Raw genomic sequence first — 27474 nt, forward strand, 5'->3', positions numbered from 1 at the left:
AATAGGCATTTGGATTTGGGAGCACAAAATTTTCTGAATTTCTTTTGGGGGGCAAGGGTCATTTTGCTTTTCCAGAGCCTTTCTGCTACCAGTAACTTGGAAGTCCCTTATATTTTTAACAGATGACGGACCTGAGTGGGGACTAGCTTTTTTTGAGGACTGAGTTGAAGCTTTTATTGGGAACATTTTACGTAACATTTATCCGGAGCTCTAGGCTGAGCACTTACATCGGGGTTTCCATCTAAATTTCCAAGTGATGTAATTCAGATGAAACCCCTGCAGGATCCATTCACTATAATGAGGCAGCAGAGTTACTCTGGACTCCGTCTGGCCTCTGTTTAGCGGTGTCCTTTTTTTCAGAAGTGCACAAAACTGTGGCCAACCGCACTTTTATGCACGCCTAAAACAAATGACACCGTGGGATCCCAGGCTAGACGGCGTCCACAGTGGCCTATATCTGCCTCATTACAGGGAATCTCCCATCATGGGTTCCGGCTGAATCACGTATTTCAGAGATTTACACGGAAACTCTGGTGTAAGTGCTCAGCGCAGAGCACAGGATAAATGTGAGCAGAGCCTTACTGGGATCTTTGGGAGACATAATAAACAAATCAGTAGCAGGTGAAGAATTGGTTTTATTTATTTTTTACGCCGTTCCTAGTGTGATATAACTGATTAGATTACTTTATTCTTCGGGTCGGTGCGATTACAGAGTTACCAGATTTATATCGGGTTTTTATGACTGACAGCTGTCACACACTAAAATACGCTTTTTTTGCAAAATCTAGTTTTTGCATCACCATATTTTGAGAGCTATAATTTTTCCATATTTCAGCCGACAGAGTCATGTGATGGCTTGTTTTTTGCGGGACGAGTTGACATTTTTATTGGTACCATTTTTGGGAACGTGACATTTTTTGATCGCTTTCTATTCCGTTTTTTGGGAGGTAAAATTAACAAAAACAAATAATTCAGGAATTGTTTTTTGAGGTTTTTTTTTATGCCGTTCTGCGTGTGGTAAAAGTGATCAGGCAGCGTTATTCTTGGGGTCAGTACGTTTACAGCGATACTACACTTACTGTATTTTTTTTATGTTTTGGCGCTTTTACACAATAAAACTATTTTATAGAAAAAAATATTTTTTTTGCATTGCTTTATTCTGAGCGCTATAACTTTTTTATTTTTCGGCTGATGGAGCTGTATGGCAGCTTTTTTTTTGCGGAACAAGATGACGTTTTCAGCGGTACCATTTTTATTTCTATTTTGTTTTTTGATCGCATTTTTTTCCACTTTTTGTTTGGCGATATGAAAAAGCATATTTTTTTGCTCCGTTTTTTATTTATTTTTATTACGATGCGCACAGAAGGAGTTAATTAGTGTGACAGTTTTATAGCTCGGGTTGTTTTGGACGCGGCGATACCAAATATGTGTACTTTTTTTGGTTTTGTAAAAATATACGGATTTATTGGTTTAATATTTTATTTATTTATTTTTATTTATTTTGTGATTTTTTTTTTAATAGTTTAAAAACTTTTTTTTTACTTTTTTTTTACATTTTTACTTAGTCCCTGTATGGGACATTAATTTTTATTTTTCTGATCACTGATCTCATGTAATGTAATAGACATATATTACATTACATGAGATCTTCCCTGACTGTTTCAGTCAGTCTCCTGTCTGGCTCAGCTTGCAGGCTGAGCCAGACAGTACACCATATATGGCAGACCTGGAGGCGGTCATGTGACCTCCAGCTGCCATAGCAACCCCAGGTCCTGGAAGGAAACGGAAGTCTTCGGAGAGGTAAGACGACCCCCTCTCCTCCTGCTGTCTCCTATATGCCGCGATCACTATAGATCGCAGCATATAGAAGACAGCAAGGGGTTAACATCACTGGGACCTGATCTAATCAGGTCCCGATGATGTTCCCTGTCAGAGCTAACGCTCTGCACCGGAATCGCAGCGCTTGCAGGACCCTGGGGGTCCTGAGCGCTGCGAGACCACCCACCGTTTTTAAACGTCGGCGCTGCACAGAGCCCGGCAAGCGCCGACGTTTATCTACAGTGGGCGGTCGGGAACCGGTTAAACACTCTCTCGGGTCACACTATATAAATCCATGCCGGTTGCATGGATTTATATAGTGTGACCTAGTTGTCACAAGCACTTTCCAAGTGATGCTAATCGCTTGGAAAGCGCTTGTCAATCCGCATGCGGAAATGTCAGTGAATAACGCTTCACATCCGCATGTCCCTGGCAGGAAAACGCATGTACAATCCGCATGTACAATCCGCATGCATTTTTTTCTGCCAGGGAGATGCAGAAACGCTCAGGAAAAAATCCTGAGCATTTCTGCATTGTGGGCACATAGCCTTAGGGACATTCAAATTCCTTATGGCTACCCTCTTGCCTAATAATAGATTAATTTATTTTCTTAATTTACAGTAGTTTGTAATCTGGATCGGTAGCTATAGGTGGTGCACAGGTAGGAGCTGCATGAAGGGTGCAAAGAAGGTAGCAGTTTGATAAATGGAACATGGTTGGTGCAGGGTCCTGCTACAAGTTTTATATTGGGACCCAGGAGCTACAATATACACTACCTTTCAAAAGTTTGGGGTCACCCAGACAATTTTGTGTTTTCCATGAAGACTCATACTTTTATTTATCAAATGAGTTGCAAAATGATTAGAAAATATAGTCCAGACATTGACAAGGTTAGAAATAATGATTTTTATTAGAAAGAATAATTTTCTCCTTCAAACTTTGCTTTTGTCAAAGAATGCTCCCTTTGCAGCAATTACAGTATTGCAGACCTTTGGCATTCTAGCTGTTAATTTGCTGAGGCAATCTTGAGAAATTTCACCCCATGCTTCCTGAAGCCCCTCCCACAAGTTGGATTGGCTTGATGGGCACGTTTTGCGTACCATACAGTCAAGCTGCTCCCACAACAGCTCAATATGGTTGAGATCTGGTGACTGCGCTGGCCACTCCATTACAGATAGAAAACCAGCTGCCTGCTTCTTCCCTAAATAGTTCATGCTTAATTTGAAGGTGTGCTTTGGGTCATTGTCCTGTTGTAGGATGAAATTGGCTCCAATCAAGCGCTGTCCACAGGGTATGGCATGGCATTGGAAAATGGAGTGATAGCCTTTCTTATTCAAAATCCCATTTACCTTGTACAAATCTCCCACTTTACCAGCACCAAAGCAACCCCGGACCATCACATTACCTCCACCATGCTTGACAGATGGCATTATGCACTTTTCCAGCATCTTTTCAGTTGTTCTGGTTCTCACAAATGTTCTTCTGTGTGATCCAAACACCTCAAACTTTGATTTGTCTGTCCATAAAACTTTTTTCCAATCTTCCTCTGTCCAATGTCTGTGTTCTTTTGCCCATATTAATCTTTTCCTTTTATTAGCCAGTCTCAGATATGGCTTTTTCTTTGCCACTTTACCCTGAAGGACAACATCCCGGAGTCGCCTCTTTACTGTAGACGTTAACACTGGCGTTTTGCGTGTACTATTTAATAAAGCTACCACTTGAGGAGCTGTGAAGCGTCGATTTCTCAAACTAGAGACTCTAATGTACTTGTCTTGTTGCTCAGTTGTGCAGCTGGGCCTCCCACTTCTCTTTCTACTCTGGTTAGAGCCTGTTTGTGCTCTCCTCTGAAGGGAGTAGTACACAGCATTGTAGGAAATCTTCAGTTTCTTATCAATTTCTCGCATGGAATAGCCTTCATTTCTAAGAACAAGAATAGACTGTCGAGTTTCACATGAAAGTTCTCTTTTTCTGGCCATTTTGAGAGTTTCATAGAACAAACAAATGTAATGCTCCAGATTCTCAACTAGCTCAAAGGAAGGTCAATTTTATAGCTTCTCAAATCAGCCAAACCGTTTTCAGCTGGGCTAACATACTTGTGCAAGGGTTTTCTAGGGTTTTCTAAACATCTATTAGCCTTCTTAGGCTGCGTGCACACGATGCGTTTTTCATGCGTTTATGCTGCAGAATTTCCGCAGCGGAAACGCATCAAAAACGCATGGTAATCCGCACCCCATGGTCCCCAATGGCATTCCGCAATGTCAATGCGCATGCTGCAGATTTTTCCGCAGCATTTCTGCAGCGCAAATAAATCCGCAGCATGTTCATTAATTTTGCGGAAGCGCAGTGGAAGCGCCGCCATTGACTTGCATTGAGACGCATATAATCCGTGTCTGTACATTTGTGCAAGCGGATTATATGCGTCTCTATGTGCGGATGGTACCCAAGTCTGGAGGAGAGGAGACTCTCTTCCAGACCTGGATACCATTGTACCTGTAATAAAAAGAATAAAATAATAAATAAAGTTTATATTCACCTGTCCGGCGGCCCCTGCAGCGCTTATCTTCCAGGACCTGAGATGACGTCGCGGTCATGTGACTGCAGGCTGTCTTGCGAGATGGCAGCAACCCGGAAGAAGCCAGGATGAGCGCGACAGCACACGCGGCGGGAGATCGGGGGTAAGTATAGCTTTATTTTTTTATTTTTACGGTCACACTATATAAATCCATGCCTTTTGCATGGATTTATATAGTGTGACCTAGTTGTCAAGTGACTCGCCCCCTGGGCCGTGGGGCACTCGCATCCGGGCAGTAGGGGAACGATGGGAGTAGTAGTGGCAACCCGGTTCCGTGGCTCAGGGTGGTCAGGCCAGTGGTAGCCCGTTATGCGCTGATGATTATGTCCGACTACACCACCCGTAGATTGCGGTTATTAGAAACTGCCGCTGCATGCAGACCGCTGGGGCTGATGAGGTGTGCAGCTAGGGTAGTGTGACTCCCCACGGGAAGATTGCGGCCCCAGGGCAGTATAATGGATGGTGGGAGTGATGGTGGTGAGAGTCCCAGTACCGGTAGTGCTGGAGGCGCGAAGGAGCACACAGACAACAGGTTGCAGTCCAGGGCCTTTACTAAAACAGGTAAACTGACCCATAAACAGTCCCGGCTAGGAGGGGACCTGGATGTCTGAGAGCAATGGGGAAATTGGCCCTGGTCAGGGTGAGGGTGTAGGCCTACCATGCTTTCTGTGCTCCTTCTGGCTATCTCCTACATATAGGGTAACAGCCCACGTTTCCGAGCTTTCCGTGTACTCTCGCCTGTATGGCCTGCGACGTGGGTTCCTTTCTGCTCCCGGCCTGGTACGGCTTTACTGGTCCCTTCTGTTGTGGCAGAGCCTCCAGGTTTCTTAGGCCAAGGAACATACAGTCCCCTGCGGACTGGTTATCTGCGGTGGGATGTGGAATCCTCCCAGCCTCAGACACCAAAGTCTGGTAAATTAAGTCCTTTATCTGCCAAGACAGGCTCACTTTGCCTCTTGTCTCTGGCTTGGCTTGTGGCTCTCCTCCTGCCACACTTCCTCTTAGGTGCAATACAACTTTCTGTCCCTGCTCTGCTCCGGGACAAGTCTCAGTACTGAGACAGGTCATCCAGTTCTCCCTAACCCTGCCCCCAGCACCAGCTTTTATAGGGGCAGCCTGCTCCCCCTACTGGCCTGAGACAGGAGGTACTGCATGCTAATGTTCCCCTGACTAGAGAACCTCCCCCTTGCTCTCAGACACAGCTTTATTACATTTTGTGGCATCCAGGCCAGGGTGATACATCAAGCACTTTCCAAGTGATGCTATCGCTTGGAAAGTGCTTGTCAGTCCACATGCGGAAACACATGCGTTAACGCATGTGGGTACGCATGTGAATCCGCATGTATTCCGCATGTATTCTGCAGGAAAAACGCATGCACAATCTGCATGCATTTTTTCTGTCAGGGAGATGCAGAAATGCTGCAGAGATTTTCTGCTTCATTTCTGCATCGTGAGCACATAGCCTTACACACTTAGAAAACACAACGTACCATTAAAACACTGGAGTGGTGGTTGTTGGAAATGGGCCTCTATACACCTATGTAGATATTGCAATAAAAACAAGACGATTGCAGCTAGAATAGTCATTTATCACATTAACAATGTATAGAGTGTATTTCTGATTCATTTAATGTTAGCTTCATTGAAAAAAAATGTGCTTTTCTTTCAAAAATAATGAAATTTCGAAATTACCCCAAAGTTTTGAACGGTAGTGTATGTCTATGCTTTCATTAGAGCACCACTCCAGATTTTTTTGTTGCAGTGATGGAGTGTTCTCACTAATCTAAGTTCCCATGCACCTAGTATTATACTCACACGCCATCATCTTCATATTTTATCGGTGCCACTCCTGTCGGATCGCTCCAGTCACAATTCCATGTAAGTCTATGAGAGTCAGGACGAGGCTTTCATAGACTTACATTGTGAGCTTGTGATGGTTACCTCTGACTTCCGGTCAGTCAGAAGTTGTGGTCACAAGATGAAGATGCAGGACCTGGGTGACGTCGGGAAGATCTGCAGACGGCAGCTAGTAAGTATAATACTAGGGTCAAGGAACTTAGATTAGTAGTACCACGCCAGCACTGAAATAAATAAACCCGCTGGAGTGGTGCTTTAACTACAGCATGTAGTTAAAAGGTAGGTTGGACCAATTTTAAATTAATATATTTGGGGATCAAATCATGGCTCCAGTAAAAGTGAAAAAATGCTATTTTAAATAAATGTCCCACCTCTTAGTGTACAAGTTTGGTTCTTCGTTACAGGATTTGTCTGATGTGAACCCTCTCCTCTCCCTTCTCATCCTTTACAGCTTTTCAAGACCTACTCTGTTATCAATATTAACATAAAACAGGCTTCCTTATTAACCATGTATATGTGTTGTTGGCAACTTGAAGACATTGTGTCTTTTCATCCTGTTCACTCTAAATAAACTCAATAAATTCCCACCCTTTGGTCTTTATCTTAAATTGATGACCTATTCATGTTCTGTATTTACTACTGGCTGATCTCTGTACTGAATGTTGTTGAAACTATTTTGTTAGATGTCTATAACTTAAAAAAAGACAGATTTGATCAAAAAAGGTGTTGTCCAAATGAAATAAAAATTCTCTGGCAAGCATTTATTGGCATAAAATAATAAATGAAGCAATACCAACCTGTCTGAACCAACCCATGGTTCTCCAGTGTTCTCTGCTTCTGTAAGGCACAGTGATGACGTCCAATTCTTTAGTGGTCTGACTACTGTTTGGCCACAGCAGTTAGATGACTGGAATGGGATGTCATCAGGTGCACAGCTGATGACGTCACATTCGAGTCACCTGCTGAAGCCAATCTCAGGACTTAGTGGTCAGATGAGAATGGGATGTCACCATTTCTGATCCAGAGACCAACAAAGTAGTTTGCACTAGAGAACCAAGGATTCAGCCAGGTGAGTAATTTTTTATTTATAAATTTTAGATCATTAAATGCCTCTTGAAATGTTATTTTATTATTTATTTTTACTTGAGCAACTCCTATAACAGCAGTGGTTATCAACATATAAACATGTCAAGAGATATCATATTTGGAATAAGTCTTTAACCCCTTCCTGTCAAGGCCATTTTTATTTTTTCTTGGTCTTGTTTTCTCATCTTCAACATCCAGGAGCGACAAATTTTTCATTCTTCTGTACGGATATCCTCTGCTAATCGTGATATCAATCAGGAACAGTCAGCATAATTACATCAAAGACTTGACCCTCTGTTTCTAGTAATAACTGTTTAGTTCTATAGAACTGCCCAGATGACTGGTACAGAGCGGTAAACAGCAGCCAAACAAATTTACATTCTCACTGACGGTCAAACTGATGATTTGCACAGACGCTTGTTTAAAATGGTATTTCTACACATTGTACCATCACGGCCATCATTAAAGGGGTTGGCCACTACTTTTTCATTGATGGCCTATCCTTAGGATAGGCCATCAGTATCTAATTTGTATGGGTATGACACATGGCACCCCCGCTGATCAGCTGTTATCGGTGCCGGCAGGGGTGCTGGCAGTTCTCTCCTGCTGCAGGGACACAACAGCTTTATCATTTCTATAGTGGCCACAGCTGGATACTGCAAATCCACTCCCTATATGAATGTGGTTCTGCAGTTCCCGGCCACAGCCTCTATAGTTTTGATAGAAATGCTGAGGTCCGGCATTATCCTAGAAATTCTAGCCGGTGCTGGTGTCGCTAACAGCTGATCTGCAGAAATGCCAGGTGTCGCACACCCAAAAAACAGATATTGATGGTCTATCCTAAAAATAGTAGTGGCCAAATTCTTTAAGTAATGAAAACTCTGATGACAACTTCCCTTGTACTCACCATTACTTAGTATGCGGTGATTTTCCAGCTATTTCATTATCTTTTTTTAATGGATAATAAGAAGTAGATAAATGCTAAAACAACAAAAGTGAAATATGTTATGTGATTTTAAACACTGAAAATAAAACTAGCTATAATGTAAGCAAGAAATAAACTAAATAGCATTTCTAGCAACACTGCATATTAATTTAGTAACAGTCTTAAGTATTCTATGTTGAAAATAAAATTTAATGATTAACTCCCAGCCAAAGTTTTGAACACAATGCTGAGACACCCTCGCCCACACAAAAATCTTTGTTTTAAAAATGCACAGTATGTCATAAAAGCCTCCTAGCACACCAACTTATGATCCACGACTTCTGTATTCTTCATTATTTATGAATTTGTTTCTTTGCTTTAGGCTCCAAATCATGATTTTTTTGTTATGATTTATCATCCTAGAATCTCATAGTTATTAAGTTCTGTAAATATTATAAATATGCTATTATATAATAACTTTTTGTTATATTCTGCTACAAAAATACAGAAAAGATGTTTGAGACATCATATTCTAAAATTCATTGGGGTAAGATTCCAAAAATGTAACTCTTTCATTGATGTATATTATTAACCAGATATATATTGTGGTGAGACGACTCCCTCGGCTGCTTTCAGAAGTAGACTCAGGACACAGTTTCCTCTGCAGGTTTATTGTATGGCATAAAGCTCTGCAGATTCAGCAAAATAAACACAGCCTTCCTGGCATAATGACAAAACAAAAGGTAAACTGTAGCACAGTCTATAGGAGTGTGGGGTTCGCCCACACAGGTTATAGCAGTCTTTAGCTCCTCCTGAGCTATGGCTTTCCAGTCTGGAGACCTTCAGGAATCCTGTAGAGTTTCGGTTTCACCCTTATGTGCGGCTCTGTTAGCACATCATGCTCTACTACCTGTGTATGCTCCGGCAACTCAGAGAACAGGTCATGATTCTGCCGTAGCAGTTCTCGACACTGTTGCTTCTGGGCTGGCAATAGAGTCTCCGCTATTGTGACATCTTGCACCTGGCCTTCGGGAGTGGCTCCCAGGCAAGGAGCTCCCATGGGTTTCCGATCTCGTCGCGGCTTAAGCAGGTTCACATGGTACACCTGATGCGGCTTTCTTCGGCCAGGCTGGTGGACTCTGTAAATGTTGCTGGTATTGCTGCTGCTGACTTTGGAGCAAGTGATTAAGGAGCTCCTCCATGCTGCCGGACATTTCTGGCTAGCTGGCATCCCTTACCCAGGACGTCCAACGGTCTCTGTGGCAGATACATGTGTTTCTGGAATCTTGCATGCACTCTCGTGGTAAGACGACTCCCTCGGCTGCTTTCAGAAGTAGTCTCAGGACATGGTTTCCTCTGCAGGTTTATTGTATGGCATAAAGCTCTGCAGATTCAGCAAAATAAACACAGCCTTCCTGACATAACGGCAAAACAAAATGTAAACTGTTACACAGTCCATAGGAGTGTGGGGTTCACCCACAAAGGTTGTAGCACAGCCTTCAGCTCCTCCTAAGCTATGGCTTTCCAGTCTGGAGGTCTTGCCTTTCCAAACAAACACAACAGAAAAGAAATAGTGACTGAGCATTTAACCTAGCTCAGCCACACCCCAAGGGGTAGGGTGAATGACTTCCCAATGGTGATTTCACCCCCAACACATAACATGCCAAGGAAAAGTTATAGGTTCAGTTCACACAGGCTAGCAGCCATAGTGACACATACCTCCCCTCACATATAACACCAGTGACCCTGTTACAATATATAACTCCAATTCCAAAAAAGTTAGGGCACTGTATAAAATATAAAGAAAACAAGACTGCAATGATTTGGAAATCTCTTATAGCCATATTTCATTCACAACAGATATATAGAAAACAGATCAGAAGGTGAAAGTTTATAATTTTTCCATTTAATTTGATAGAAAAAAAACCTATGATGACAGCAACACATCTCAAAAAAATTAGGACATAATGTCTACCATAATGTAACATCCGCTCTTCTTTTTACAACAGTCTGTAAACGTCTGAGAGGTGAGGAGACCAATTGCTATAGTTTTGGTATTTTTGGGAGAGGAATGTTGTCCAATTGTGGATTCTAGCTGCTCAGCTGTGTCTTTATTGGATCTTTTGTTTTACAATGCGCCAAATGTTTTCTGTTGGTGAAAGGTTTAGACTGCAGGTGGACAGCTCATCACCCGACCTCTTCTTCTGCAAAGCCATGCTGTTATGATGGGTACATTATGTGGTTTAGCATTGTCTTGGTGTAATATGAGAGGCCTTCCTTGAAATAGATGTTGTTTTGGGTGTGATTATATGTTTTTTTAAAACCTCTCTATAATGCACAGCATTGATAGTGCCATTTTAGATGTGTAAGCTGCCCATGCTCTAGGCACTAATGCAACCCCATATCATCAGAGATGCAAGGTTTGGAGCTATGCACTGATAACAAGCTGGATTGTCCTTCTCCTATTAAGCCCGCAGGACACAGCATCCATGGTTTCCAAAAAATAATTTCAATTTGTGATTAATCTGACCACTGAACAGTTTTTAATTTTTCCTCAATCTATTATAAATGAGCTTTGGCCCAGAGAAGACAACAGCATTTCTGGTTTATGTTAATACAGTATATGGCTTCTTCTTTGCATTATAGAGCTGTAATTTGCATTCGTGGGTTGCACGATGAACAGTGTTTCAGAATTTTTTGAGACAGTTGTTCATAAACTCATGAACCTCTGACCATCTTTGCTTCTGAAATACTCTGCCTCTCTACAATGCTATTTTTATAAACAGCCATGTTACTTAGTTGAAAATTGACCCTCTAGCTTTTGTTAACCCTTTTGCAACCTTTTTGAGATGTGTTGTGCCATCAACTTCTAAATGAGTTAATTGTTTTCAAATGAAATGATCTGCGTTCTCTGTTCTGTTGTAAATAAAATATGGGTATAAGGGATCTCCAAATCATTGTAATTTTGTTTTCTTTACATTTTACACAAGTTGTACACTGCATATATCCATATACAAATATATACTGTATATATATAGTGGGGAAAAAGGTATTTAGTCAGCCACCAATTGTGCAAGTTCTCCCACTTAAAAAGATGAGCGAGGACGGTAATTGACATCATAGGTAGACCTCAACTATGAGAGACAAAGTGAGAAAACAAATCCTGAAAATCACATTGTCTGATTTGGAAAGAAATTTGTTTCAAAGTTTGGTGGAAAATAAGTATTTGGTCAATTACAAAAGTTCATCTCAATACTTTGTTATATATCCTTTTTTTGTAATGACAGATGTCAAACCTTTTCTGTAAGTCTTCACAAGGTTGGCACACACTGTTGCTGGTATATTGGTCCATTCCTCCATGCAGATCTCCTCTAGAGTAGTGATGTTTTGGGGCTGTCACTGAGCAACATCGACTTTCAACTCCCTCCAAAGGTTTTCTATAGGGTTTAGATCTGGAGACTGGCTAGGCCACTCCAGGACCTTGAAATACTTCTTTTGAAGCCACTCCTTCATTACCCTGGCAGTGTGCTTGGGATTATTGTCATGCTGAAAGACCCAGCCACGTTTCATCTTCAATACCCTTGCTGATGGAAGGAGGTTTGCACTCAAAATCTCACGATACATGGCCCCATTCATTCTTTCATGTACATGGATCAGTCATTCTGGTCCCTTGGCAGAGAAACAGCCCCAAAGCATGATGTTGCCACCCCCATGCTTCACAGTAGGTATGGTGTTCTTTGGATGCAACTCAGCAATCTTTGTCCTCCAAACACGACGAGTTGTGTTTCTGCCAAACAGTTCTACTTTTGTTTCATCTGACCATATGACATTCTCCCAATACTCTTCTGGATCATCCAAATGCTCTCTAGCAAACTTCAGATGGGCCCAGACATGTAATGGTTTAAGCAGGGGGACACGTCTGGCACTGCAGGATCTGAGTCCCTGGCGGCGTAGTGTGTTACTGATGGTAGACTGTGTAACATTGGTCCCAGCTCTCTGCAGGTCATTCACTAAGTCCCCCCGTGTGGTTCTGGGATTTTTGCTCACCGTTCTTGATGTCATTTTCACCCCACGGGGTGAGATCTTGTGTGGAGCCCCAGATCGAGGGAGATTATCAGTGGTCTTGTATGTCTTCCATTTTCTAATTATTGCTCCCATAGTTGATTTCTTCACACCAAGATGCTTGCCTAATGGAGATTCAGTCTTACCAGCCTGGTGCAGGGCTACAATTTTGCTTCTGGTGTCCTTTGACAGCTCTTTGGTCTTCACTAGTGATGAGCGAGCATGCTCGCTACTGCTTGGTGCTCGCCGGGTTGCTCGGGCAGGAACTCGGGTCCCCTCCTTGCATGTTTGGCGCTCTTTAGAGAGCCAATGAACATGCAGGGATTGCCTGCCATGCACTGTAATGCCGTAACCATGTTGGTTGTGGGCATTACAGTGATTGGCTGGCCGCACATCGTCATCAGGTGTACAGTACAGACCAAAAGTTTGGACACACCTTCTCATTTAAAGATTTTTCTGTATTTTCATGACTTTGAAAATTGTACATTCACACTGAAGGCATCAAAACTATGAATTAACACATGTGGAATTATATACTTAACAAAAAAGTGTGAAACAACTGAAAATATGTCTTATATTCTAGGTTCTTCAAAGTAGCCACCTTTTGCTTTGATGACTGCTTTGCACACTCGTGGCATTCTCTTGATGAGCTTCAAGAGGTAGTCATCGGAAATGGTCTTCCAACAATCTTGAAGGAGTTCCCAGAGATGCTTAGCACTTGTTGGCCCTTTTGCCTTCACTCTGCGGTCCAGCTCACCCCAAACCATCTCGATTGGGTTTAGGTCTGGTGACTGTGGAGGCCAGGTCATCTGGCGTAGCACTCCATCACTTTCCTTCTTGGTCAAATAGCCCTTCCACAGCCTGGAGGTGTGTTTGCGTTTATTGTCCTGTTGAAAAATAAATGATGGTCCAACTAAACGCAAACTGGATGGAATAGCATGCCGCTGCAAGATGCTTTGGTAGCCATGCTGGTTCAGTATGCCTTCAATTTTGAATAAATCCCCAACAGTGTCACCAGCAAAGCACCCCCACACCATCACACCTCCTCCTCCATGCTTCATGATGGGAACCAGGCATGTAGAGTCCATCTGTTCACCTTTTCTGCGTCGCACAAAGACACAGTGGTTGGAACCAAAGATCTCAAATTTGGACTCATCAGACCAAAGCACAGATTTCCACTGGTCTAATGTCCATTCCTTGTGTTCTTTAGCCCAAACAAGCCTCTTCTGCTTGTTGCCTGTCCTTAGCAGTGGTTTCCTAGCAGCTATTTTACCATGAAGGCCTGCTGCACAAAGTCTCCTCTTAACAGTTGTTGTAGAGATGTGTCTGCTGCTAGAACTCTGTGTGGCATTGACCTGGTCTCTACTCTGAGCTGCTGTTAACCTGCGATTTCTGAGGCTGGTGACTCAGATAAACTTATTCTCAGAAGCAGAGGTGACTCTTGGTCTTCCTTTCCTGGGGCGGTGCTCATGTGAGCCAGTTTCTTTGTAGTGCTTGATGGTTTTTGCAACTGCACTTGGGGACACATTCAAAGTTTGCCCAATTTTTCGGACTGACTGACCTTCATTTCTTAAAGTAATGATGGGCACTCATTTTTCTTTACTTAGCTGCTTTTTCCTTGCCATAATACAAATTCTAACAGTCTATTCAGTAGGATTATCAGCTGTGTATCCACCTGACTTCTGCACAACACAACTGATGGTCCCAACCCCATTTATAAGGCAAGAAATCCCACTTATTAAATCTGACAGGGCACACCTGTGAAGTGAAAACCATTTTCGGTGACTAACTCTTGAAGCTCATCAAGAGAATGCCAAGAGTGTGCAAAGCAGTCATGAAAGCAAAAGGTGGCTACTTTGAAGAACCTAGAATATAAGACATATTTTCAGTTGTTTCACACTTTTTTGTTAAGTATATAATTTCACATGTGTTAATTCATAGTTTTGATGCCTTCAGTGTGAATGTACAATTTTCAAAGTCATGAAAATACAGAAAAATCTTTAAATGAGAAGCTGTGTCCAAACTTTTGGTCTGTACTGTTTATCAGACCTGGCACCACCATGCTTGTCACAGTCACTCCGGATCAGACAGTGTATGGAGAGCTGCTGCTGCATCAGGGAGAGATTTAATTGTGTATTAGGTAGAGTAGGTAAAAAAACCGTACATTACACATATCCATTTTAACAAACAGTCCTTCTGAGGACTAATCCATCTGCAGAGATATCAGTCAGGCAGGGTGTATAGGCAGGCAGTGTATATAACAGCTGTTAGATATTTCTATACAAAGGCCCAGGTCTCAGGGGCCAGGAATACTTTTCTTTGGATCTTAATCCTTATTATTTGCTTAAAAAGCAATCCAGAGAACACCGTTTTTCTGTGCCATTTGCTTGTGTAGGGAGAGGTGCTGCTGCGTCAGGGACAGATTATATAGCAGACGGAGGCTCCATTCCAATTCTGCCTTCTGCTGCTGTTAGATATTTCTATACAAAGGCCCAGGTCTCAGGGGCAAGGAATACTTTTCTTTGGATATTAATCCTCATTATTTGCTTAAAAAGCAATCCAGAGAACACCGTTTTTTTCTGCGCCATTTTCTTGTTGGCACAGCAGAATACAGCCAGGTCCTTTCCATATTAGAGCACTAGAAATCCAGTTATTTGAAACTGTGTTTTCTCCGTCAAACGGATCACATATACATTGTCAGAAAATGCTGCCATTTCTGGCCTCCATTAAAAATTTCCTTTAGTGTGTCAGTGAAGCAATTCACAGCAGTTTGCTGTTCAAACTACTTACCTACAGGCCAGGTATTTAAAACTGTGTTTTCTCCGTCAAAAGGATCACATATACGTTGTCAGAAAATACTGCCATTTCTGGCCTCCATTAAAAATTTCCTCTAGTGTGTCAGTGAAGCAATTCACAGCAGTTTGCTGTTCAAACTACTTACCTACAGGCCAGATATTTAAAACTCTGTTTTCTCCGTCACACGGATCACATATACGTTGTCAGAAAATACTGCCATTTCTGGCCTCCATTAAAAATTTCCTTTAGTATGTCAGTGAAGCAATTCACCGCAGTTTGCTGTTCAAACTACTTACCTACAGTCCAGGTATTTAAAACTCTGTTGTCTCCATCACACAGATCACATATAAGTTTGCTCCAAACTCAGTTATTGTAGTGAGCGTGGAAGATACTGTCCTCCATTTAAAATGGACAAGCCACGTGGCAAGGGATGGGGAACTGGACGTGATGGTAATGGTGCATGCAGAGGCCGAGGACAAGGCCGTGGGCAAGCCGAAATTACCACTATTGTAACCCAGAGCAGTGTCAAAAGGTTGTTGGTTGGATAGCGGATAATGCTTCCAGTCACTTAGCCACCACCATCACCACCCTGTCTTTTACACGGTCTAGTCTCAGTAGCCGTGAGTCTGGACCGCATATTCCTCACACTGATCCTTCTTCCTCCCACCATGCCGAGTGCCCAGAGACAACTGATCCCACACTTGGACACTCTGAAGAGCTGTTCACTTTTCCATTTATAGATGCGGGCCTCTCGCCCAGGCCACTTGAAGCGGGGCAAGAGGAGATTGCGTGTAGCGATGCCCAAATATTTGAGCAGCCACGGTCACACGAAGGCGACGGAGGGAAAGTGTCACAAGAGGTGGACGATGATGAGACACAATTGCCAGAAAGTCAGGAGGAGGATCAGGGTGCGGAAGTGGAAGACGAGGTGGTGGATGATATAGTAACTGACCCAATCTGGCAGGAGGACATGCAGAGTGAGGACAGCAGCACACAGGGGGAGGGAGGTTGAGCACCCCAACAGGCAGGAAGAAGCAGTGTGGTGGCCGCAGACAGAAGGCAGGCAACCGTTCCCCGTAACACCAACACGAAGGAAGTTGCCAGTACAACTGTTATGTCTTCCCGAGTCTGGTTGTTTTTTAAAGACTCTGCCGATAACCCCAAAAAGGCCATTTGCACCACCTGCCAGGCCAGCATCAGCAGGGGTGGCAAAACGACCAGCCTGACCACCACCAGCATGATCAGGCACATGGCAGCAAAGCACCTGACTTTGTGGGCCGAACCCCAGGGTCCAGGAACAGTGTCTGCGGGTGGCACCATTGCTTCTTCCACTGTTGTGCATGCAAGCCAATCCCCTGTCCATGGTGCATGCGAAGATACCTCCTGCCTTGCACCTGTCGTTGCACACTCTCAAGTAGCAGCATCAGGAAGCACGTCCATGTCCTTGTCCCAGCGCAGCATTCAGTTGTCCATACCCAAGTCCTTGGAACGCAAGCGCAAATATGCAGCCAACGCCCCACAGGCCACACTACTAAATTCTCACATTTCACAACAGCTTGCGCTCGAAATGTTGCCTTTTAGGCTCATGGAGACGGAAGCATTCCACAACCTGATGGAGCGGCCGTCCCTCGGTACTCGGTCCCCAGCCGCCACTATTTCTCCCAGTGTGCCAAGGATTGCAGGCCCTAGGTCAATCAGGGTTGTCCCCACAATCTACTGCTCCTGCACCTCATCCTCCTCAGCCTCTTCAGCCTCCTTCTCCGAAATGACCACATGAGTCACAAGCTGGAAGCACTACAGCACTGCCTCGGCCAAGCGGCAACAGGCTGTGCTGAAGCTAATATGAAGCTAATATGCTTAGCTGAAAAACCGCATAATGCTGAAGAGTTGTGGACGGCTCTGAAAGAGCAGGCAGATCTGTGGCTCACACCGCTGAACCTACAGCCAGGTATGGTCGTGTGTGACAATGGCCGGAACCTGGTGGCGGCTTTGAGGTGAGGCGAGCTCACACACGTACCATGCCTGGCCTATGTGCTTAACGTCGTGGTTCAGCAGTTTCTCAAATCCTACCCGGAGCTGCCAGATCTGCTTGTTAAAGTACGCCGCCTGTGTGCCCATTTTAGAAAGTCAGCTACAGCTTCCGCCGCCCTTGTTGTGTTTCAGCAGCGTTTGCAGCTTCTGGCTCACAGACTGGTGTGTGATGTCCCCACGCATTGGAACTCTACACTGCAGATGTTGGGTGATTACACACAGCCAAGCCTCATCTCATCCCAACGTGGATTTAAAAAAATCTGCATTCTGGATTTGGAGAATGCGGATTGTTGTAAAAATAGAGTAGAATTCAATATCACTAGAATATATTTGCCCAACTCTAGCTCTAGTCATTTATTTTTTTGGCAATCCTCTTAAATCAAAACGCAAAGAGACTTTGAATTTACAGGGACATGCAAATTTGAGAAAATTAGAAGTGTATCGTCTAAGGATCAATCTGCCTGTCTCTAATTACTCTGCATAAATAAATCTGTATGTTAAGTGAGTAAAGTAACTTTCCATTTAATCCCACTAAAGAAAGTTTTGAGGGACAGCATACACAATCTAATATATAAAGCTGAATGTGTGTGTGTGTGTGTGTGTGTGTATGTATGTACAGTATGTATGTATGTGTGTATGTCCGGGATTGGCATCTGCACCGTCACAGCCACAGCCACAAAATTTTGCACAGTCACACGTCTGGACCCCGTCATAGGCTATGTTGTGAGGCGAAATTTTAACCCCGCTCGTTCCAATTCACCAAACAATTTTGCCCCTATCTACATAATGGGGAAAAAGTGAAAGGAAAAGTGTTGGAGGCAAATTGACAGCTGCCACATGTGAACAAGGGAGAATTAAAGAATGAGAGCGATGGCGCCAAAGAGTATATACCATACAGTTGCTAAGGTGGGGCCCCGACATGGGATACTCATACTCACCACACACGGGGATATGAACACACACACAAAATGCGCCACACACTACCACGTGCTTGAACACGTATACCACCCTCAGCACACACAAAACTCATCTCACAAATATTTATCAGGCTGCCAATAGCAACTAATCACAGCTCAGCTTCTATTTTGCTACAGTTAATTAATCTGAGCTGTAATTGGTTAATATAGGCAACAAAGAACATTCTCAGTATAAAAAAGCTTGTGTAAGGTAATAAGATGTCAGTTAGGGTGTGTTGGTGGAAAGGCTGATGTCAGTCACATTACTTCTATGTGAGAGGATATAGAAACTGCCAGTTACAGACTATTTTTACCACAATAATGCCTCATAAGAAAAGGAATTTCATGGCACGAATGTCAGCTGATGCGAAAAGAAAAGCTGCATTACGGGCCAATGAAAAATGTGAAGACCGAGAAACAAGGCTGACACACATGAGAACAGCAGCTACTTCCTCAAGAGCCAATGAACTTTCTGAGCAGAGGGAACCGAGGCTTGCAGACAAGAGAACAAGAGCTGCTTCCTCAAGGGCCAATGAACTTTCTGAAGAGAGGGAAGCGAGGCTTGCAGACATGAAAATAAGAGCTGCTTCCTCAAGAGCCAATGAACTTTCTTAGGATAGGGAAGTGAGGCTTGCAGACATGAAAACAAGAGCTGCTTCCTCAAGAGCAAATGAACTTTCTGAGGAGAGGGAAGTGAGGCTTGCAGACATGAAAACAAGAGCTGCTTCCTCAAGGGCCAATGAGCTTTCTGAGGAGAGGGAAGCGAGGCTTGCAGACATGAAAACAAGAGCTTCTTCAAATCTCCTTCCAGGTGTGTGCACAACCTACAAGTCAGTGGATACTGTAATAGACCCTGCTCAAGCATTATTTTATCCAACTGAGTTCCTCAATTCCTTTGCGCCACAAGGACTTCCTCCTCACAACCTCTTTCTAAAACCTGGAGCACCTATTCTGCTATTGAGAAATTTGGATCCACCAAAGCTGTGTAATGGAACAAGACTCTTGATTAAGAACCTGTTTCCACATGTAATTGAGGCAACCGTTTTGACAGGATGTGCCACAGGAGAAGATGTTTTCATTCCAACAATTCCTCTCATTCCATCTGATTTGCCTTTTGATTTTAAGCGGCTCCAGTTTCCTGTTCGACTGGCATTTGCTATGTCCATCAACAAAGCTCAGGGACAGTCCTTGAAAGTAGTTCGATTCGATTTACAATCTCCATGCTTTTCTCATGGTCAACTTTATGTGGCCTGTTCAAGAGTTGGAACAGCCAAAAATCTGTTTGTGTTTGCACCTGAAGGAAGAACTAAGAATGTCGTTTATCAAAAGGCTCTCGAATAAGGAGTAGAAGATTACTTCACATTACTTGGCCAATTTAGTTAAATCTGTGTGGAATATCTCTGGTGTTGAAATACATGTTGTGAAATGCTTCTATTAGCTTAGTTTTTGACTTTTAATAATTACATTTCTATCTATTTGTTTTGTGTTTTTTGTGTGGAGAATAAATTTTTGTTAACACATTCTATTTTGCTAACAGCAGTTATTAACCCGGGCGTAGCCGGGTAATACAGCTAGTTCCTAATAAAATTCTATCATTGAAACTTTTTCATCAGAAGCAAACAACAGACATGTCTACAGAATCATGTACCGTGTCTTATAGTTAGTATACAGATGATATAACAAGTATGGATGTTGCAATTACAGAAAATTATTGATCTATTCTATAGCAATCTTCATATTTAAAGGGGTTTTCCCACAAGCGAAAGTTAACTTTAATCAATAAATCTTGGAATAATAATAAGTTCCACAATTGGATGTGTTTAAGTAAAATGTTCCTGTGCTGAGATAATCCTATTAGTGTTCCCCTGTGTAATGTTTGCGTCTGACCGTTTATGGAACATGGTCTGATCATACCACATCTCCCGGGCAGAGGAGGAAGCAAAAGACAATACAGACATTACAGCAGGGGATCACAGAGCATTCTTTCTGTGAGTTAAAAAATGTCACTGCCTGTTTTTAAACAATGTTTTGCTTCAAAGAAAGAATCAACTGCAATCCCCTGCTGTAATATCTGTATGCTCTTTTGCTTCCTCCCATGCCAAGGAGATGTAATATGATCAGACCATGTTCTGTACACGGTCAGACACAGCCATTGATTAAAATGAAATTTTGTTTGTGGGAAAACCCCTCTAAGGAAAGAAAGAAAGAAAGAAAGAAAGAAAGAAAGAAAGAAAGAAAGAAAGAGAAAAGTAAACAAACATACTCCTGGTTTATTTGGCTTCTGGTAGATGCTATTATCAAACGTCCCATAGGTTGTGTTCTTCTTCCCAGGGAATGCTGAAAAGAGAAATCAATAATTTTATCATCTTTTATACCATTAAGATTATAATAACAAGTTCAGTATTTTGTGTGAATATGATTCTCTCCCAATTATTAATAATCATCATTCTATGGATCGAAATCCCTAAGAAAAGACTAAGAACAGTGTTACCACTAAGTTTCAATGGAATGTTGAAGTTCGTAGGGTCCCATGCAGGACAGTGGAGATGAGTAGATCTACCTAGATCTGAATTCGGCAAATTTGTAGTGAAGCTACTCTCTGCAAATTGGATGTTTTTTATTATGCAGTGAGTTTCTCCAAAACTCAGAGCAAATAAATATAAGGTGTAAAAAACATAAATAACAAAAAACAACATTAAAATTTGAGAGTCTTTAGTGGTTGATACATTTTAATAGCTAACTGAAGAGATAGTAATAAACAGCAAGCTTTTGAGACTACTCAGGTCTTTCATTAGTCAAAGTTTAACATATCTATATCTGAAGAGTCCCATATTTATAAACAACATGACTCAGGAATAATGTAGTAAATAAAACAAGTGACCTGAAGCAAAACTATCAGTATGGGAAGGGGAGAAAACAGTTGTGGCCGTAAATATTGGAGCAAATATTTTTCTATCTACTGGCTTACACGGTACAAAGATATATTTTTCCTGTACCAAAAAAAAAATATTAATACTTAACTCACTGTTCACCTGTTTTGCTCTTCCCACAACCCGCATCCCTTGTTCGATGTTCTGCATCTCTTCTTTTCTCCTTCCCCCAATGCACACATTCTATCCAGCCTTTTCCATTTCAGGTTCTGGCTTCAAACTCGACTGCGCACCCTTTGGCGACACTTTTGACGTCACAATGCTCGACGGTGCGCCACACTGTGATATTCGAGGCTTTGATTAGTCAGAAGACCTGGCCTGCAGTGAAGATTCTGAAGATAATGCGTGCAACAGGAGAAGGGGAAAAGAAGAGGAACTGAGGACTGGATGCAAACTGCAAGGGCAGAGGGATAGGTGAGTAGGTAGGTGAGTATTAATTTTTTTAGCTGATTTCCTGGCCTTCTATAGTCCCAACTGCCATTTTCCTAAATTTGCGAGAAGCAAAAGTCCATTTCTGGAGAACACGGATTTTTTGCAAAATTTGAGAATTCAATTCCACTAATAAAATCACTAATGAAAACAGCAAGAATTGTCACTGTTACATTAGTGATGGGTTGGTTTTATAGGCTCTCCAAGAAGAGGACCTTATGTACAGATTTAAGAATTACTGTTCTAACATGATTACCTTAAAGGGAACTAGTCACCAGAAAAAACGCTATTAACCTACAGAATCTGCAGGTTAATAGCTTTACTAACCTGCCCGGCACCTGCACGTAACTGTAGCATGTAACCGCACCCCAAGCGGTCACAGTCGCTGCTCTGTATTCTCGGAATGGTGACTGAACCCACGTCAGCGCCGCCCCAGTGAATGAAACCTGAATGCTGCATTGGGAGAATAAAGTTACATTTTTTCTCCGCAGTGTTCAGCTACATGCAGGCGCCGGGCAGGTGAGTGATGGGGTTAACCTGCAGATTAACCCCATATCTGCAGATTAACATCATTTTTTCTGGTGACAGGTTCCTTTTAAAAGGTCTCCTTTAGACAACCCCTTTGAAGTAAGCTGATCCTCACCAGACTACCAATTTCCCTGGGTCCCATTGCTTGTAAACATAAGATCAGCTTTTTTCTAGCCATTGTGTATTACAATTTGCAGAGTAAAGGTTCTCTTAGAAAAGACAATGATACAAACATAGAAATGGGAATAAAATGATCTCCTGCCATGTGTGATTCCACAATGTTTAGTTACTGAATGACCCAGCTTTATTAGTATGTCTTAATTCATAGCATTCTATACGATGGCCTATCTAATTTAAAGGACTTGGATTTCCCATAGGGATACTTTATACCAGTCAAATCTTTTGCTGATGTATTTTATAAATCAACTCCTTTAATGTAATAACATTTATGACTTATTTCTGTGTGTTGGCAGAAAATCTATAGCACAAAATTTTGTAATAAAAATGAACAAAGGTCATAGCTGAAATGAGCGCATTTATCATTTATGTGTTCAGCGTATTAGCAGTGGCGGTGAGATTTTAGACTGGGTTCACATTTGCGTCATGAATTTTGTTACTTTGTTCTGTATTAGTGACAAAAAAACGAATTCATCACAGAGACTAATCTGTAACATGATGGACACCATCGGCAACATACGGCTCCCAGATGTGGTCTGTCCGGTTTTTGTCATGGGCCCTGATTCATCATTTGCCCTTTTTTTAAGTCACTTTCCTATTTTGTCTTTTGGTATTAGTTGCTGAATTTACATGAATTTGGTGTAAAGTTAAAAATGGGCTTTCTTCCAGTCCTGAACTGTTTTTGCAACTTTTGACGCCAAAAGTCGTAAAAATTGGCCCAAAAGTCTGGCGGACTCAAAAATACACCAAGGCGAGACTAGAGTGAAGTTGCACCAAATTTTGTGACTTTTTAAAATGCAAAAACACAGCAAAAGGACACAAAAAATAAAAAAAAACAGATGAAAAAAGGCAGCTGGATTTACCAACACAGGTGAGAAAACTAATGAACTTAGATGATGCAGCAGCCCCCCTTGATAAAGGCAGATACAGCACAGGTTCAAAATACTAATGAAACAACCACTCACACACTTACAAATTCATGGAGGGGGTGGTCGCCTAGTATTAGAATGGCACACGGATAAGGCTTGTATAAGGCTCAAGTCACAGAGCTGTAGAGCACAATGTCTGGCTTACACCCTATTAGTGACGCCTGTACTAGTAGCTTAGGCGGGCTGCCCAGCAGTATATAAGTGCACCCCACCGGACATACACCCTAGTTTACAAGGCCAAAACTGATGCGCTTGGCTGCATCCTGCATAAAAATGGAAAATGTGCAGTAAAATATAAATAATATGCATGAGGTATTGTTTGATGTTTTGGCCAAGATATGCAAGCTTGCAACCCACGTTAAGGGTCCTCATTGAAGCCAAAGCAAAAACGCAACAAAAAGACACGAAAAAATTTAAAAATTGTATTTTATTTTTTTATTTTTTAAAAAGGCGCAAATTCTTTTATCAAGCGAAAATATCTGAAATTGCTAGAAACCGCGCAAAAGTAGAAATCAAAAAACACCAGATGAGCACATATAAAATAAACTTCAAAAAAGAAAAAAATAATCAATTGGGTGCAAACAAAAAAAGGCACAAATCTAGCTTAAAAAGGGCAAAGACAATGATGAATCGAGGCAAGAATCTGCAACAAAGAGCCTCCTAGCAGAAACCAGGGACTACTTCCACTATAGACGTACACAGAAAAGACATGTAATAGAAGCTAAGGCTATGTGCCCACGATGCAGAAATGCTGCATATTTTTTCCGCTTTTCCCTGGCAGGAAAAATGCATGCGGTTTTTACATGCGTTTTTCCCGCCAGGTAGAAGCATTTGTCAAGCGTTTTTGCATGCATTTCTGCATGCGGGTTATCAAACGCTTTTCCAAGCAATTTTAGCATCACTTGGAAAAGTGCTTGACAACTTGTTCACACTGCTATAAATCCATGCCAGTTTATATGACCAAGTTAGTTAAAGAAAAAAGAATAAGAATGATAAAAAAAAAAGATTATACTTACCTTCCGATGTCCTCCCGGTGTTTTCTCCACTGCGTCCCGTGTCTTGGGCGGTTCACGGTAGTGTGAAGGACCTGCGGTGATGTCATTGAGTCATGTGACAGGTCACATGACTCAATGACGTCTTGGCAGGTCCTTCACAGCACCGCGACCCATACAGCAGACCAGACAGAGGAGGGAAAACACCGGGAGGGCATCGGAAGGTAAGTATAATCTTTATTTTTTATTTTAAATTCTTTTTTTAACAGGTTCTATGGTACCCAGGTCTGGATGAGAGTCTTCTCTTCTCCAGACCCAGGTACCATCCGCACATTGAACCGTGTGATATCTGCATGTGCAGATGCAGTGATGCGGATGTCACGCGGTCCAATGCAAGTCAATGGTGGCGATTACGCTGCGTGTCCGCAAAATTAATGGACATGCTGCGTATTTTTCCGCAATGATAATCCGCAGCGGAAATTTCTGCAGCATGTGCACAGCACATGCGGATTATCATTGGGGGCCATGGGACATGTATTACCAAGCATTTTTTAAGCGTTTTCGCTGCGGAAATTCCGCGGCAAAAATGCTTGAAAAACGCATAGTAGGCACACAGCCTGAAACAGACTTGACTTGTGACAACTGAACTGGAAGTTCCTGTTGTAGATTTTCCAAGAAAGAAATTATTTTAAAAAGGCAATATTGTAGAATAACAAAAACCATCATTACTTACCTATTCTCTTTCCCCAGTAATCCAGCTCCGACCCTCCTGCAGCGCTCCAAGTCTTTGTCTGCAGTTGCCACAGCATTAACATGTCATATTATTGTCATCACCACTCAGCAATGGGAGCAATCATGCCACTTGTAAGACACGTGACCAAACAGGGTCAGTGCTGGGCCACTGGGGAAGAGAATAGGTTTATATTATTTTTAGACTTACCATTTGGTTGATGGACAATAGTAATCTTATCTGTTGAAACAAAATGCAGATGAATAAATTTGACAATAAGCTGATTAAAATGTAATAATTTCCTAGATAATGTATACTCTTTTTGTTATCAGTCGTGATTTTATGTTTATACTTTTCTTTAGGATTATGACATGGCTTTATGACATGCAGATGTTACAGTGGGGCAAAAAAGTATTTAGTCAGCCACCAATTGTGCAAGTTCTCCCACTTAAAAAGATGAGAGAGGCCTGTAATTGACATCATAGGTAGACCTCAACTATGAGAGACAAAATGAGAAAACAAATCCTGAAAATCACATTGTCTGATTTGGAAAGAAATTTGTTTTAAATTTTGGTGGAAAATAAGTATTTGGTCAATTACAAAAGTTCATCTCAATACTTTGTTATATGTCCTTTGTTGGTAATGACAGAGGTCAAACGTTTTCTGTAAGTCTTCACAAGGTTGGCACACACTGTTGCTGGTATGTTGGCCCATTCCTCCATGCAGATCTCCTCTAGAGCAGTAATGTTTTGGGGCTATCGCTGGGCAACACGGACTTTCAACTCCCTCCAAAGGTTTTCTATAGGGTTTAGATCTGGAGACTGGCTAGGCCACTCCAGGACTTAGCTACTTAGCTTTTTTAGCAAAGTATTCCATCTTTAGAGCTTCCCATGGATGGGTGTCTCAGTCTGGCCCTGTCCTGCTCTGCCCTTATTCACATTGATGTTGTTTGACACACGGTAAGGTTTTAATACTAGAGACAGGTTAGGGCTGTCCCAATGGGTACACCATGACGCTGGTGGAATGGCTTTTAAGCTTTTTTTTTTTAAAATCAAAATAGCATTAACTAAGTATGTTATTTACATGTACTATTACCGTTTATTGATTTATTCGCTGTCGGGTACATGGTCCTTTTTTTTTTGTACTTTTTTTTTCTAGGGATTTGTCTATGAAATAGCCACAGTGTGAACATGCTCTTACACTTTGCACTTATACCAGCTTATAGTCCAGCTCAATTTTTTTGTTGTTACATGGGTAGCATAATAATTTGTAAAATCTTTGTAAAATTTCAGAGTGGATCTTTTTTTTTTATAATGTTACATATATAATGTTTTTTTTATAATGTTAAGCTTACCATAAACTCTTTCATCATCTGTTTTATCTCCAATAATATTATCACGCAACTGCTGCAGCTTTTTCTATATAAAAAATAAGTTCAGTTTTTCATATTTTTGTCTTCAATGAATGAATGTAAATAAAATGTAACACATAATGCATAGTACATTAACTTCAAAGTATAATAAAAGCATCATTGAATTTCTTGTTTAAGTAATTTAACTAGATCAGATTTATAGAATGGACAAATAGAAGCAAACTAAAAGCGAAATGAGAAAAAGTGTCATTGCCATGTCAAAAGATTTGAAACGTGAATTCATGCTATAAAGTGAAGCTATCATCAGAAAATGACCTGTAGAAAGTATCTTTTTTTACATTTCAACAATGTTTTTCTCGTATCCCAATCTGTATTAAAAATAAAAAAATAGATATCTTCCAATTTCTACATTGACCACTTAGACTTTTTTTTAACTCTAACTTCTAAATTCACAGCTGTAATTTGATTCTTAAGAAAAGCCAGATATGGCCAAAACGTTGCCTATCTTCTTATTATTGTGATTTTTTCATTTTATGGTACAGAGATCTAATTTTTTAAAGATTATCCTGTTTTGCCTCAGAATTCTTGGATATTCTACTGTTTTTGGGCCTTGTGAGAGGCCCTACCGATCAAGCACAGAATTTATCAATGGAGCAAGGGACCTGGACACTGAATTATCTAATTTCTGTCTGTTTCAACACATTTACATAGCCACAATGAAAATACTTTGATCAAATTTTTTGTATTGAAGCATATAATGAGCATGTGCAAAAGTCATTGTGAAGGAAAGGTAGCAGGGGGAGCTGTGATATCATCTATTGTGATTGGTGGATCCTGTGCTATCAGCTATGTCAATGTAATCCTGCCTCTGCTGAGACTTGCAGAAATCTCCTACTAAAAGCGTAAGAAATATAAATCTATAGTAGCCCCAATGGCCTCTGTGAAGATTTCAAGAGTAATGTTGCCAAACATTTTTTAATCCCTTCTCAACATTTTCTGTACATATGTGTCATCGTCGGGAAGGACTTCCCAACTGATGCAGTATATGTATATCATGGCGATCGCCCATGCACAGAGGGCTGTGGGCATGCAATTGCCGCCGGGTGTCAGCTGATTCTGAGAGCTGGCACCCGGGACTCAGTGCCAGAAGCAGAGCCCGCACAGCTCCCAGCACTTTAATCCTGCTAAATGCTGCGATTGCTGCAATCACAGCATTTAGCGTGCAGGCAGAGGGAAAAAAGCCTCTCTGCCCTTGGATCAAAGACCCTGCAATGTCATCGCAGG

General features: G+C 41.8%; 1 protein-coding gene across 1 annotated transcript in view; it reads right to left on the reverse strand.

Moving 5' to 3' along the window:
- BANK1 (B cell scaffold protein with ankyrin repeats 1) overlaps window positions 1-27474 on the reverse strand; it is an 857480-nt gene that overhangs the window by 3376 nt on the left and 826630 nt on the right. The window contains exons 16-19 of the mRNA XM_073639073.1: window positions 26173-26236; window positions 25029-25058; window positions 20367-20440; window positions 8241-8314 (exon numbers count right to left, since the gene is read on the reverse strand). Of these exons, the coding sequence (XP_073495174.1) occupies window positions 8243-8314; window positions 20367-20440; window positions 25029-25058; window positions 26173-26236 (240 nt within the window). The 3' untranslated portion in view covers window positions 8241-8242. The remainder of the gene's footprint in view (window positions 1-8240; window positions 8315-20366; window positions 20441-25028; window positions 25059-26172; window positions 26237-27474) is intronic.

This window comes from Phyllobates terribilis, unplaced genomic scaffold (assembly GCF_046119375.1).
Source record: "Phyllobates terribilis strain yellow unplaced genomic scaffold, ASM4611937v1 Scaffold_1__5_contigs__length_1240528914, whole genome shotgun sequence".
Taxonomy (NCBI): Eukaryota; Metazoa; Chordata; class Amphibia; order Anura; family Dendrobatidae; genus Phyllobates; species Phyllobates terribilis.